The sequence below is a fragment of the Rhipicephalus microplus genome, unplaced genomic scaffold (genome assembly GCF_043290135.1).
Source record: "Rhipicephalus microplus isolate Deutch F79 unplaced genomic scaffold, USDA_Rmic scaffold_17, whole genome shotgun sequence".
Taxonomy (NCBI): domain Eukaryota; kingdom Metazoa; phylum Arthropoda; class Arachnida; order Ixodida; family Ixodidae; genus Rhipicephalus; species Rhipicephalus microplus.
In genome coordinates this window covers 4,597,282-4,611,839 of record NW_027464590.1, presented here as the reverse complement: position 1 = coordinate 4,611,839, position 14,558 = coordinate 4,597,282, and the positions used below count along the sequence as shown (strand labels likewise).

Genomic DNA, 14,558 nt, shown 5'->3' with positions numbered 1-14,558 from the left:
CACAATTTCTCGTCAAGCCTGGCGTGCACAATTGAATGCTTGTAGTCAGTCACTATGAGAAGATATGGACTTATGTATCATGTGTTCATACAACATGGTACTAATGGAATCTCGATTTTTATGCGTTCTGGTTAAAAGAATTTTGAGACGTTGCTGCATTGTTCGCACGATTTTGTGATAGCAACATTCAGCACAGAGTGCCCCTCATATATGCTTGCTCCAATCTAGTCCGTTGTGACTGTGATTACTGATATGGAAAAGGGTGTTTCTGTTGCATATTTCATGTGCCATTTGAAGAAAATGCAGCATTTTGACATTGCCACCTTGCTTCATATTGAAGCACAAGTAAGTACTTTGTGTATTCAAGTGTGGCAAACGCAGCCCTTTCATGTCTAGATGCACTAGAATCAGTGTAAATAAATTATGTGTGGGATATGAAAACAAAAAACTCACCATTCCTGTGTACTTCAAAAAAGGTCCAAGACAGCGCTGCTGCCGTCTCTGAGCAGCACGTTGCGTGGTGTGAGCATATGGCTCCCCCTTAGCTCTCCATCGTCATCCTCAGCTGGTGGCATGTCCACGACATACTCGTCCAAGGTCCAGTCGCCTGCATGCAACGCAATGTTGTGGAGAGCAAAGCAAGCATAGATGATTTGCGCTGCCCGATCGGGGTTGTAGAGCATCGTTCGAAAGTGCTGCAAGCAGCGGAACTTGCTTTTCAACACGGCGATACACCTTTACACAACATTGTGCATGCATGCGTGCTCCTTGTTGTATCGGCCTTCGGAAGTGTTGCACGGTTGACTGCCAAGGACTGGAATTAGGAGCCATGGCTTGAGGGGATAGCCTGCGTCTCCTGCAATGTAAGCATAAAAGCTGAGTGCTCTGCCCAGATAGTACACATTAATACTTACCAAGCAGATATTCGCCAGGCTGCAGATGTGCAGCTAGGCGTGCACGCAGTGGGTTGTGTTCCCACACCCAGGAGTCGTGGCACGAATCTGGGAATCATGGGTCTATGACAATTATGCACAGCCATGCTTTGCACATCTGCGATGAGGAGCGATATAAAATAGTACTGCATTTATACTCAGAATAAATCCCTTTTTTCTACGCATATGTAGGAAACAATGCGTACTAGTACAGTCATTGGTACAAGGAGCTTCACTTCGAAGGAAACACAGGGTGTAGCACACCGAGGAGGGGGGAGGGTGGGGGCAACGACCCCACCTCTGCTGTACACATGGCTACGACTTCCACTGAATGATCGATAAGTGAAAAGCTACGCGTTGCTCTTGGGAAAGAACACTCGTAAATACCAAAGCCAGCTCGTGCAATTGTGATTGTAAGCACTTTCGTGTTGGAAATACTTCCCTGTCATGTATATACTTCTGCTACGTCTGCTGCCCATATTACCGATTACCTCTAAAATGCACAATTCAATTGCGTATGCATGCCAGTGCAAAAATGGCAACTGGCTCACGCACAAAACACTTGCCACTTATTATTACCGAGGCCTTGCGAGCCACCATCTAGCTCGCACCCAATTCCCTGCAGGTTCTTTTTCATTCGTTGCATTATTACTTTTTCCAGCTTTGGCGTCACAACTGAACGATTGCTCCGAAGGGTGAGTAATAAACGATCCTAACAGTACTTACGATCATGACGTTCAGGACATAATAGCCCCTTCTGGACATGAAGCTCGCCGTGTCGGTCAGTATCAATCCCTCTGGCTTGCGAATGGTGACCAACGTGCCATCGGCACACGCCAGCACCTCTGGGATGCAACCGCGTAGCACAAACTCCACCTTTGCCTCATCCTTAGCAGCTGTTGTCAGTAGGAAGTCCGCCACCCTTTTTCTAGCAGCCACGGTAATGATCGCCTCCGTCACCTCGTGGATGGTGTTGCTCACCGCCGGCTGAGACATGCCGATGTGTTCCTCGCGACCAATGCTCAGCTGGAAGCTACCGGTGGCGAAAAATGGCAACGCGCACACCTTTCTCTCTGTGGAAAGGCCACTGGCTCACTGGCATCCGATGATAGGGTCAAGTTCGTCGCACAAGCTACGCACTGTTCGTTTGGACAGACGAAAACATTGCCGGAACTTTTCTTCGCTGAACTCTTCAAATGCATCTTTTACCTCGCGTCGTCGCCTCTGCTCGGTTAAAGCTACCGCACAGGCAAGGCGAAGTACCGTGTCAGTGGGAAACGCCATGTTGTGTAAGTGCCCCGGTGCCGAAAAGTCGCGCATTTTTTCCATTTCAATCCAATCCAGGCCACCTTGCAGCCATTTCAATCCATCCGGTTGCTTTCGGACAGTCTCTCCGACCGTTCCTTCGCCTTTCTCCGAAAACCGAAAAAAAAGAGTCACGTGACACCCCAGTCCACGTCACTCATAACGTCACAGAATTCGTCACAGCTTGTATGGGCCAATCGCGTGCGACTCAATGAAAGAGACCGCCTTTGTCCGGATTTGGAACTTTTACATAATTGCGCCACAGGTCTTGCTTCGTGAGTTGCTCAAAGATCCGCCAGACGTCCATCACTCAACACAGGATCATCACGTACGAGGACGCACGCCCAATACACCAGCACCCCTACCGCGTGTCGGCTAAAGAACGTGAAGCGATACGTACGCAAGTTCGCGAGATGCTTGACGATGGCGTTATCGAACCATCCAACAGCCCGTGGTCATCTCCAGTCGTGCTTGTCAAAAAGAAGGATGGGTCGCTACGCTTCTGCGTCGATTACCGAAAGCTTAACAACGTGACCAAAAAGGATGTGTACCCGCTACCGCGTATCGACGATTCGCTGGATAGACTTCGTCGTGCCCGTTATTTCACTTCTCTCGATCTCAAAAGCGGGTACTGGCAAATCGAGGTAGATCAGTGAGACCGCGAAAAGACAGCCTTCGTGACTCCAGACGGCCTATACCAATTTCGTGTACTCCCTTTTGGCTTGTGTTCAGCGCCGGCAACTTTCCAGCGAATGATGGACACTGTCCTCACAGGGCTCAAGTGGCAGACTTGTCTTGTCTACCTTGATGATGTGGTGGTCTTCTCTGCCACGTTCGAGCAGCACCTACAGCGCCTGCGCAGCGTGCTGGAGGCTATCCGATCGGCGGACCTCACTCTAAAGCCACAGAACTATGAAGAACTGAAATTTCTTGGACATGTAGTTAGCGCTGAAGGAGTCCGGCCCGATCCAGACAAGCTTGCCGCTGTTGCCGAATTACCAGCTCCTGTCGATAAGAAAGCCGTCCGGCGCTTCCTTGGTTTGTGCGCCTACTATCGCCGGTTCATTCATGGCTTTGCACAGATAGCAGAACCTCTGACTCGTCTCACAAGGGACGACACGCCGTTTGTCTGGGAAAATGAGCAACAAGCAGCTTTTGATGAACTGCGACTGCGCATGCAATCAGCACCCGTTCTCGCTCATTTCGACGATGATGCTGACATGGAGGTTCATACTGACGCTAGTGACGTTGGGCTTGGTGCAGTGCTCGTGCAGCGTCAAAACGACATCGAAAGGGTGATAGCCTATGCCAGCCGCTCTCTATCCCGTGCCGAGGCGAATTATTCCACTACGGAGAAAGAGTGCCTCGCAGTCGTGTGGGCAATCACCAAGTTTCGCCCGTACCTTTATGGTCGTCCCTTCAAGGTAGTGACGGACCATCACGCGCTCTGTTGGTTGGCAAGCCTGCGTGACCCTTCAGGTCGGCTAGCACGGTGGAGTTTGCGGCTGCAGGAATTTGATGTCACCATCGTCCATAAGTCTGGCCGTAAGCATGAAGACGCTGACACACTGTCACGCGCACCCCTTCATGTCGTCAGTCAGGAAGCAGAGGAAGACGAAGGCTTCCTGGGCGCCGTTAGTGCATCAGACTTGAGCAAACGGCAGCGGGATGATGCAGAGATTCGTCCGATTATGCGAGACGACGTCGTCTTCGCTTGCCACGACGAACCCACATCCGGTCATCTGGGCTACTCAAGGACACTTGCCAGAGTGAGCGAGAGGTACTATTGGCCAGGACTTTCGGCAAGCGTAAAGAAGTACGTAAAGAGCTGTCGGGAATGTCAGCGCCGAAAGCAACCATCTGTTAAGCCAGCTGGTTTGCTTCAGCCCATTGAAGCACCCTGCACGCCGTTCGACCAAGTCGGCATGGACATTCTCGGGCCATTTCCTATGTCTGTGGACAGCAACAAATGGGTGATCGTCGCGACCGACTATTTGACACGCTACGCTGAAACCCAGGCGATCCCACGAGCCACGGCTTCTGAGGTAGCACAATTTTTCATGCGCCACATCGTGTTACGACACGGTGCTCCTTCCAGTGTAATAACGGACAGAGGGACGGCATTCACGGCGCAGCTTACGGACGAGGTTTTCAAACTGAGCAACACCAGACACCGAAGGACAACTGCGTACCACCCGCAAACCAACGGACTTACTGAACGACTGAATAAGACCCTCGCAGACATGATCTCAATGTACATCGACGTACAGCACAAAACATGGGACCGGATCTTGCCTTACGTGACCTTCGCGTATAATACCGCCGTGCAAGAGACCACGCGATTTACGCCATTTCGGCTTCTCTACGGCCGCGAAGTGCAGACCATGCTGGACTCAATGCTACCGTGTCAGGACGAAGACGAGTTGGCAACAGACGCCGAAGAATTCGCAGAGCGTGCCGAGGAAGCCCGGCAGCTCGCGCGACTGCACATCGGCCAGCAACAGCAGGCAGACGCACGAAGCTATAATACCCGCCAGAGAGAAGTGTTTTACAGCCCCGGAGATCAAGTTTGGGTGTGGACGCCCGTGCGCCGCCGTGACCTTAGTGAAAAGTTGCTGAGCCGGTACTTCGGCCCTTATAAAGTGTTACGTCGCGTCAGTGACGTGAACTACGAAGTGGTTCCGGACTCAACACCCCATGCACGGAGCAGGACACGGCTGAGACCGGATGTCGTTCATGTGTTGCGCATGAAGCCATTTATTGCGCGTTGTTCGTAACTTTTCCTTTACCGTACAGCGTTCTTTGTGTTTTTTGTTTATTTTGTGAACTTACTTTTTCGTTCATTGACGTTTACTATGTTGGCACGCTCTTCAATTTTTACTTTCCCTTCATCCGAATTTCCATTTTTTTTCACGCGCCTATGTAGTAGCATCGCGGTGCTGCTATGTACTTTCCTTTCCTCTTTTTGGTACTTGTTTTTTTTTCTTTTTGGAAGGGGGGATAATGTCACCAGCACGTAGTTGGTTGACAGCAAGAGCGGCTTTAAATCTAGAGGAAAAAAGAAGATCACGTTCTTCTTTGCTCGAGAGTCAGCCACGACTGACGCATCGTCCTAGTGCTAGCTACCTTGTGGTTTAATAAATCCCCCAGTACTTGTGACTCATCGTGACATTATAAAGTGTGGAAGGAACATCACCAGTGTCAGAAAAACAGTGACAAGAAGGCTGGGGAAATGGACGTTCAGGCTGCCCTCATCTTCTTCAGAAGGTCACTTGAGCGGCCCAACCTGCGCTACGCCACGGTGCTTTGCGACGTGTGGGGGTGCTGACACCTCCTGTAAAGTTGTTTGCGCCGCGTGGCGCACGTGTCTCGCACAGAAGCCGTGATTCGGGGGTGACAACCGCCGGACGTTAGATGGAGTTGTGTTCGCGTTGAGTACCACTGTTAGTAGAGTGGTAGCGCCGGTGGTGACCCCTCGCGGAAGGCAGGCCTTGGTGGCGGGGGAGAGTTGAGGGAGCCTCTTCTGCGCGTGGCGGCTGTCGCGAACGGTTTGTCTAGCGTGGGTTCTCGGCGAGGAAAACCCCGGGCCTCCGCGCCGGGGGGGGGGGGGGGGGGGGGGCACGTGGTAAGTCAAGCGTTGGCGATGCCGTCTTGGGTGTGTTAGCGTGTTTGTCGTTATTGTGTGTTTGTCATGTTTTCGAGTGTATGGAGATTGTGTGTAAGGATGTCTTAGTGGGCTGATTACTATTGATTTGGCGGACGATATCGTCGTTCAAAAGTAGTTAAATAAATGTATGTATATTGTTTGGTTTGTACCGACCGCGTCTGCGGTGTTCGTTCACTTCAAGAGCATGGCGAGGCGCTCGCTTCGTCGAGATCCCACAGACGGACACAGCCGCAGTTACCTTGCGTTACAAGAAGATAAGGTTTATGGGTATATCCCAGTGGAAGAAGAGGACTGCATTAATCATGTCCAAAAGTGTATGGGCACTGCTTTACGCAACTTGATTGCAAAACACAAAGGCCCTGGCCTTGAGAGTCTTGGGGAAAAGGGCCGCTTGACAGGAGACCTGATCTTCAAGCTCACCAATTCTTATGGGTGGGCTCTGAAGACACACAGTGGTGATGTTGATGCTATGCACACAGCAGTGATGGCCACTTATCATCACATCACGTCCAATGATGATGTGGCAAACCACACTCTGTGCCCACCCGGTCCAAATTCCTGGTGCAAACAAAATGCGGCAAAGGCCAGGGGGGAGCCCATTCCGAAACATCTTCGAAAGCTGCCTCCATATGTCTGCCAAGCCTTACTTCCCATTTATGAGCGCTTGTCAGACAGAAAGCTGTTGCAATGATGCTAGCGAGAGAAAACCCAAAATAACAATGAATGCCTGCATTCAATGATCTCAGCGCTGGCACCAAAAGAGCGACATGCTTCGCTATTCACGGTGGAGGCAGCCATGGCAGAAGCAGTGCTCATGCAGGCAATAAAAAAAGGCAACAGAAGACATTACGAAAGGGCTGAGCCTAAATTCCAGCTGGCAAAGCCACATCCGCATGACTGAAAAGGATCGAAGGCGCACGGCAGCATCAATGAAGTGACAAGCAACGGAGAACATGCACCAGTCCCTGAAAAGCACCCCACAGGGACTCATAGTCAAAAAGACTACATTCCCCGTGCATACCGAGCATTTTCAAGTGCAGTTATGTAAATGAATGAGTTTTGTTCATTTTTCTCAGTTTTCTGAAAACATGCTTTTTGGTGATTTTACTAGTTTGTAGGGTGGATATTTTGCAATATAGAACAGCCAGAGCAACAATTTTTACATTACCGTAGAGCCCAATCTGTGTATTACAAAGTGCTGAGAGCAGAATTTCAATTTGCTGCCCATACAAATTTATAATGGTATTAAATTTCTTTTTATATGATAGCCAAGACATGACTCCTCAACTTTCGTCATCTGCAAAATCACCAGTTTTTCTTTAATTTGAAATCTGCTTGCAGCATTGCACTTATTGTTGATTGCACTGTCTAGCTATGCAATAATACTTACTTTTTGATAAGCACTTTCTTTTCTATTCTCATCGAAAACAATAGAGTGACAGCACTGTGTATCTTCTAAATGAATTGACATACAATAAAATTTTTTAAATATTTGAAATCAACAGGAGAAACTACATAAGCACGTATATTTTCATCATGTTTGGTCCACAAATACAGATAATATCTCCACACACCATGTTTCCCCTTGAAGCAGCAAGAACATTCAGAGCAGACTTAGCCACATTCAAAGCACTTGCGAAGCTACATTTGTTCAACGCTGCATTATTCAAACACCCTGCTAAATTGTACAATAGCCTCATTATTGTGACATAAGTTATTTGAACACTCCCAACGATTTCTCGCCATTGCCGTCATGTTCCGCATCACTTCGGAATTTATAACATATCCCCACTCATCGTACGTTTGATCCGCGGGTAAAACTCCGCAAGCGGGGGTGACGAACGTGGTTGAAGCAGAGATCAAACGATGCGGCCCATCTCTGCCACGAGGGCACATGCGATAACATCCAATACCCCCGCGCAGGAGGCCTGTAGTCAAAGTAGAAAGGAGACACTCCGCCCATCTTAGAGGAGTACGAAAAAAGTCGCAATGAATGCGATACAGCAAAATCTCGTTAATTCGAACCCCATTAATTCAGAATTTTGGTTAATTCGGCCATGGCGTCCGGTCCCGTTCAAAATGTACATTGTTCTATGACTGAAAAGTCTCATTCATTTGGTCAAATTCGGCCGCACTTCAGTTAATTCGAACGCACGACCGCGGTCGAGTCTCGACGGGGAAGCAGCAGCGGAATCTGTTGGCCAAATCGACAGCACACCTAAACAACTTTCGCATCAGATTGCGGCCTCTGAGATCCAAAACTTCCTCCATGGGTAGTACACCTTGGAGGCACCCCCCCCCCCCCGCTAAAAACACACACACACACATACACACACATGGTGGTTTAAACAACCAAAATACAAGGCAGTGCATCACTAATGTCATCAGTAACGAGCAATCCACGGATTTGCCTTTCCTTTTTTTCTTGCGCTTCGAGCATGTTTGTATGACGGTTGAGTTGGGTTGCTCACCTCTAGTGTGCTTTAAGGGGGCGGACTGGTCTTAGACAATTTTTGTTTATTTTTTCAGTGATCTTGATCGAAATGCACAGTACTATGCAGTTTTTTCTGTTGATTTCAAATGTTTAATTAGTTTTTCTGTAACTTATCTTGTTCCTGAAATCACTTAAGTTGATCCCCTATTGTTTAAGGCTGCTATACAACAAAAAAGTGCTAATTAAAATGCTAGTGTAGATATTTCAACATAGACTAATGACTATAGAGTGATAGTATGCAAGACTTTTTGGTTTTTAGGCCTTTCTTGGTTAGTTTACAACAAAATGAACTATATCCATCTTCAAAAGCAGTTGAAATTATATTACAATTTTGATGAGTAATTAATTAAAAAGACTCGTGCTATAAATTCTGCTCCCGTACTTGCATTCTACACACATAGAGGTTTCGGTTGCAAGAAGAATTATTGTTATACCTGCCCTAGCTGCAGAGATATTGAGGCCTCAAAATTGAACAGCCGTAAATTTACTTCTCTGAGAAACATGGAAAGAATTGAAAACACACAGCTTCTTCAAAAAGCAACAATCATGGTGCGCATGTTTGCAATCCTCATAAAGGGGCTCATAAACTCATAGCAGAGCTGCTAACACAGGTGCCGGGAAATTATATAGAAGCTTCAAAGTCTGTTCCCCATTTTTTTGCAGGTTCTGCATGTTAACAGCACCAAGAATCTGGATAGTTGGAATGACATTACAAAAAAAATTACCACTTCCTGGTGTGTGAAAATTTGCAGCTAGATAAAAAAATACTTGCAGAAACCAAATGTGTCTATACAGAAAAATGAATTTTTTTGTTACTCTTCAGTCCCAATGACCAGTCTGCCCTCTTAAATTATTTATCTGTAAGTGATCAGTGCGATCGACAGTTTTACTGTTTGCTGTTTTTTGAAAAGTTCGCCGGTTTTTATTTCGTTTTTATCACCGTGCATTCTTTTGTGTGTATGTGTGTGTGTGTTTGTGTTGTCTACTTCGTGCACGCGCACGTGACCACCGCGCAACGCCAGAATGGCTTGCCCTCCGTCTCCTGCGGCCCCAACCGCCCTAACTCCCGCAGCGAGAAGGGCTAAGTACAAAGCAAAAGATTTGGCTGCAAAGGTGAAAATATTAAAGGCGTTGCAAGCGGGAGCATCTCGAAAAGAAGTGATGGAAAAGTTCAATGTGAAGAAAAGCACGCTGAGCACTTACATGAAGAACAAAGAGCAGATTATGCAAGCGTATGACGGGGACATGTTTGGCGACCAAAGGAAAAGGCTTCGAACGGCAGCGCGTCCCAAACTAGAAAAAGCGATGTTGCGCTGGATTGCCATTTCGCGCGATGCGCGTTTGGCCTTTTGCAGCCTGGCCCCCTCATCTGTGCACTAGCAGGGAAGTGCGTGGTGACCATAAACATTGACTCCTTCAGTGCGTCGGAAGGATGGTTCGACAGCTCCAAGAAGCGACATGGGCTGGTGTTCCGCAACGTGTGTGGTGAAAGAGGTGCAGTTGACAAAAGTGTTGTGCAGGACTGGTGATCTGCACTATCCGCGCGCCTTTCTACGTACGAGCCGAGCAACATTCTCAACGCTTATGAGACAGCGCTGTTTTATAAGGCTCCGCTTGACAAGACAATCGTGTTTAAGAGGGACTCGTGCATCGGTGGAAAATGAAGTAAAGAGCACGTGACAGTTCCTCTGGCTGCTAGCATGACCGGCACAGAGCAGCTGCCGCTGTTGTTGATCGGGAAGCGCGCGAAGCCAAGATGTTTTAAGAACATTAGGCAGCTGCTTGTCGACTACCGGTTCAACAGAAAGGCTTGGATGACTGCCGAATTTTTACAAGCTTGGCTGCGTCAGCTCGACCGCCACTCTGTGGCCAAGTCTCGGAAGGTGTTGTTCAAGCTAGACAGCTGTAGCGCGCACACAAAGGTGTCCGGCCTCGAAAGCATTGAACTGCTATTCCTGCCTCCGAACACAACGGCTTCCCTGCCGCCGATGGGACCAGGGAATCATACAGTTCGTGAAAAGCCGCTATTGATGGCAGGTACTCAAGCGGATGTTGCTCTGCATGGAGTCAAGCAAGCAGTAAGAAGTAAGCATGCTAAGCACAATCCACATGCTGACATACCTGTGGAACAACACACCGCCTACAGTAGTCGCAAACTTCTTTAGGCATAGCGACTTCGTGCACGGCGCTGCTGATCCGGGTGGGGTGGCTGATGAGTAAACCGGCGAAGAGCAAGACGGCCGCTATGTGAGCATCATGCCAGCTGATGTGCCCCTTGGCGATTATTTCGCAATAGACAGCGATGTTGCCGTAGCTGGCACAGTGAACGACAGCGATATCGTCGCCGAAGTCTTGGACGGCGAAGGGGAACCGGCTGACGAGGACGCAAGTGATGCAGACGCGCGTCCACGCCACACAATGACGGAGGCGGCGCATGCGTTGGCCGTTTTGGAAGACATATGCATGCCTTTCTCGAACACTGTGTGCGGACTAAGCCACCTGCAAGAAATTTGCAAAATTGTGACTTCGTCACACATTGCGTCCGTGAAGCAAACCGCGATCACAAACGTTTTTTAAGAAATGTAAGCTTGATGGTGTAGGAGACATTTTTGAAGTATTTTGTTTGTACTCACAATAATTCGTACCTTCAGTCAATTTGGACATTCTCTCCGGTCTCGTGAAGTCCGAATTAACGGGGTTTTATTTTACTATAGCAACAAACTAAAGTGTCGCTCGAAGAACGGTAAGCAGATCAAAACGTGCAGTGCCCTGCTCATGCAGAAATGATGCACATATTCATAAGTACAGATGAGTTCGACATAAAAAGTGTCACAGTTATTACTTCGCTGTGTCTGAAAAGTTCTATGTTTTCGCAAATGGGCAATGTGCAGCGAGCGAAGTGACCTTTGTGCACCCGATAACTACAACACAATCGTCCTGGTGAAAGTCCAAGGTGTGGGATTTTCCTCCACAGCGAGATGAGCGTGCGCTCATCTACCTCCCACCATAAACATCTACCTCCCACCCACCCCTCCTCCCAGATGGGCAACTTACGCATAGAAAATAAGCGTGTGCCACCGCGTCACAACGAGCAGGGCGCCGAGTGTGCCTTTTCTGCCATTTTGCCGATGACACTGAAAATACGCTGTTTCCCACGAGATCGGCACCGCAATGATAAGTGGTGTAAGGGTTGAGGGACATGTGCCTTCATGGCTCAGTGGCTAATGCCATGCGCTAAGGAGCGAAAGGTTGCACGTCCGCTTCCGCGCGCCAGAAAGTACTTTACTAAATTTTTTTGTTGCTTTTCTGTGACACACATATATATACAGGGCATGACGACGTTTTGGTGTTGTTTTGAGTGCGAATTCTTTTTTGTTTGGAGTCTTGCAGAATGGTTGAGACGGTATTGGCATTTTCCCATGAAGCAATGAGGTGCGCTAATTGGCTAGAGCAGCGCGTTCATATCTTGCGGGAGAAAGCACGCCCGTCATTGGTTGCTGCGCAGCAGTGGGGGTGGTCGCTTCCTTCGATGACGCTCGCTCGCCCCGTTGTTATTTGCCTCGGCCGGCGTCTTCTTCATCGCACTTTGCCTCTTGCACTCATATCAATTTCTTTTTCCACTAGTCCTGTGTTCTTCGTCTTAGTTGTTGCATGCGATGCCGGTAACGATGCCGAAGATGGTGGAGAGGTCCTTTGCATGGAGGCACACTATGCGGTTTGTACAACGTCGCGATGCCACTATTCTGCTGCGACTGCCGACTGCGTGGATGCTTGCAGTGGCGGAACAGTGCTTTCAGCAGTCCCCAGTCAAGAATACTACACATTGAGTAAGGCTGAAGCCCCGATTGCACTGAGTGCGTCAGAAATTGCGGGACTCAGTACGTGCTCCGAATCAGTGCTACAGTCGCCGACCAATTTTTCGAACTTCAAAAATTCGTACTTTTTAGATATTTCGTACTTAAAAAGTGCACCGTCAGGGTTCCCCAAGGGTTAATGCATTTTTACGCCCGATTTTTCGGACTAAATCGCTTGTTTCGGGCTGCACTACGAATCTGTAAGGACGCCGCCATGTTGGGTTTTTCAGCAGCTTGACTAAACTTAGTGGCTTAATTTTAAAATGGCTTTTCTGCCCCCAAGATTGGTAAACAAATGTCATATTTCAAGTTTCGGAAGCCGTGTCTGCTTTAGGAAACGCGGCACGGGACATTTTTTCGTCTTCGGTAAGCCATTGTGGTCAGCACTGTTGTCATCGCACCACACAGGGAGGAAGCGGAGCTACGCAGTGGCGAAGTGAATGTGCCTGCCACAATGACATTAGGGAGCTTTAAAATAGCGTGTCGCGAGCCCTTGCGGTGCGGTCGCTGACACTGTGCATTTGTCTTAACGCGAGTCACCATTTGCGGCCCGCCCGCAGAAAATCCGAAATAGCGTGCAGGGATAACAGCCCGCGAGGTCCGCAAAATGATGTCTGTAGCTTCCGTGCATTTGAGTTTACGGTCGAAGGGAAAGTCCCTAAATTTTTCCCTAGGGGGAGCAAACACTATTCTAAAGCTCATAATGCGTCCGCTATACCCGCAACACACGCAAACGTTATTGTAAAACTCCCTGCATAAAGACTTCGTTCATCGGGACGGTGACTATTTCTTGTGCAGAGCCCACAGACAAAGAAATTCTCTGCCAGGTTGTACCGCAGTCGGAGAGCCGTTCGGATAATGACGACGATGATCGCCCGCTGCTGTCGGCAGCGGAGATCGCCACCGCGATGACGCTATTGTCGAGCATTTACAGTGACGATGTCACCTTGGTACAAATACGGGCGAACCATGGACTTTTTTAAGCCTGCCTGATGGAATAAAGTTCATATTTTTGACAAAAACCAATTTCTCGGACTGCTAGATTTTTTGGACTTTTTTTCGGTCCCCCCCGTGCCCGAAAAATTGGTGGGCGACTGTATTGAGCATGACACCGAGTGTTTTCGAGATTGCCGGCCTAGCACTTCGACACTTTACGCCTAAAAATAAATTACCAACGACACCAAAAGATGTAGATGAGGCGAAAGAAAAAAAGAGTGCATCCAAATACTTCTAGCTATTCTGTTGAAGCTTTCTGAAGAAAATGCAAGTGTCAAACTTTCTAGGCCCGCTTTCTCAGAATGAATTTTTTTTGCTAGTTGTGGTGCTGAGGAAAGCTGAAACTCACAGACCGCTCATTAAATTTGTGTGCTTTGTTTATCCTGTTTCTGAATGACTTTTCCAGAGTACAAGCAGCTTCTTTGTCTGAAAATTGGTGTCGTTAATTTATAACATTTCAGTTTTGATGAACCTGGTAATTACTAGCTACACTGAATTCAATGTCACATGAATATTTATTGGGGAGAAAATAAAAAAGAAACGGCTTTGTAGTATCCTAGGATATCTATCAAAAAACGACCACAATAAATTTTAGCTTCCTACTATGTCCTGAGCTTTCTCAATACTCTTCCTCAAGTACCCAGGTGAACAACCCAGTTAGACATCCATAAATCTGGAACTAAAGAACGCAGCTGCATGCAACTATTCAGTTCCGCTAGTTTTAGTGTAGCCAACATACCCTGAAAGTTTCATCCAGATATCTTGAAAAATAAAAAAGTACGGTCTGCAGAGCAGCCTTAAGTTGTTCCCGGAAACTGACACCAGCCTTAATTTTTCCAGCACCGTTACTTCCAACGTTTATTTCTTTTCCAAACACTGCCGTAAAGTTATGAAAGAAAGACAGCTTCACTGGAATGGCGAAGCAATGAATGGGACAGCAACAAATTGTAAGGCTGGCAGCCAACTCTTCTAGATCTGATATCGCATAACTCTATAAAAATGCTCGTGTAAGAAAACACAGCCCTGCCAGGGAGTGATGCTCTCCTCGCAGTGTGCTTGCGTTGAGATCCCAGCATGCACAACGGTCCACGAGCCTCTCCCGCTGATGCCTGCCAGGATCGCACACGCATAGCGATCCCAACCATGCCCATGTGATTAAAGTCCACAGCTGCGCCTGGAGCGATCACAGTGTTCACGAAACCGAAACTATAGCCATTACGATCAAACTGAAAAGACCACGTTTCAGCCACGTTTCCGGGCACGGCGCTTGATGGCTTTCATACTTTGCGGCTAAATTCTGGTGCTGCAGT

General features: G+C 48.1%; 1 protein-coding gene across 5 annotated transcripts; it reads right to left on the bottom strand.

Moving 5' to 3' along the window:
* Nucleotides 1-459: 459 nt before the first annotated feature.
* LOC142785044 (uncharacterized) lies at nucleotides 460-1,975 on the bottom strand. Of its 5 annotated transcripts, none has more exons than XM_075883466.1 (3): nucleotides 1,659-1,975; nucleotides 915-1,016; nucleotides 460-856 (listed from the first exon to the last, which is right to left on the bottom strand). In XM_075883466.1, the coding sequence occupies exons 1-2, from the start codon at nucleotides 1,926-1,928 to the stop codon at nucleotides 948-950; spliced, it is 339 nt and encodes a 112-aa protein (XP_075739581.1). In that variant the 5' UTR covers nucleotides 1,929-1,975; the 3' UTR covers nucleotides 460-856; nucleotides 915-947. The 5 variants fall into 5 exon arrangements, with proteins under 5 accessions (XP_075739581.1, XP_075739583.1, XP_075739580.1 ...); XM_075883468.1 differs by having other exon boundaries at nucleotides 915-1,001; XM_075883465.1 differs by having other exon boundaries at nucleotides 460-1,016.
* Nucleotides 1,976-14,558: the final 12,583 nt, after the last annotated feature.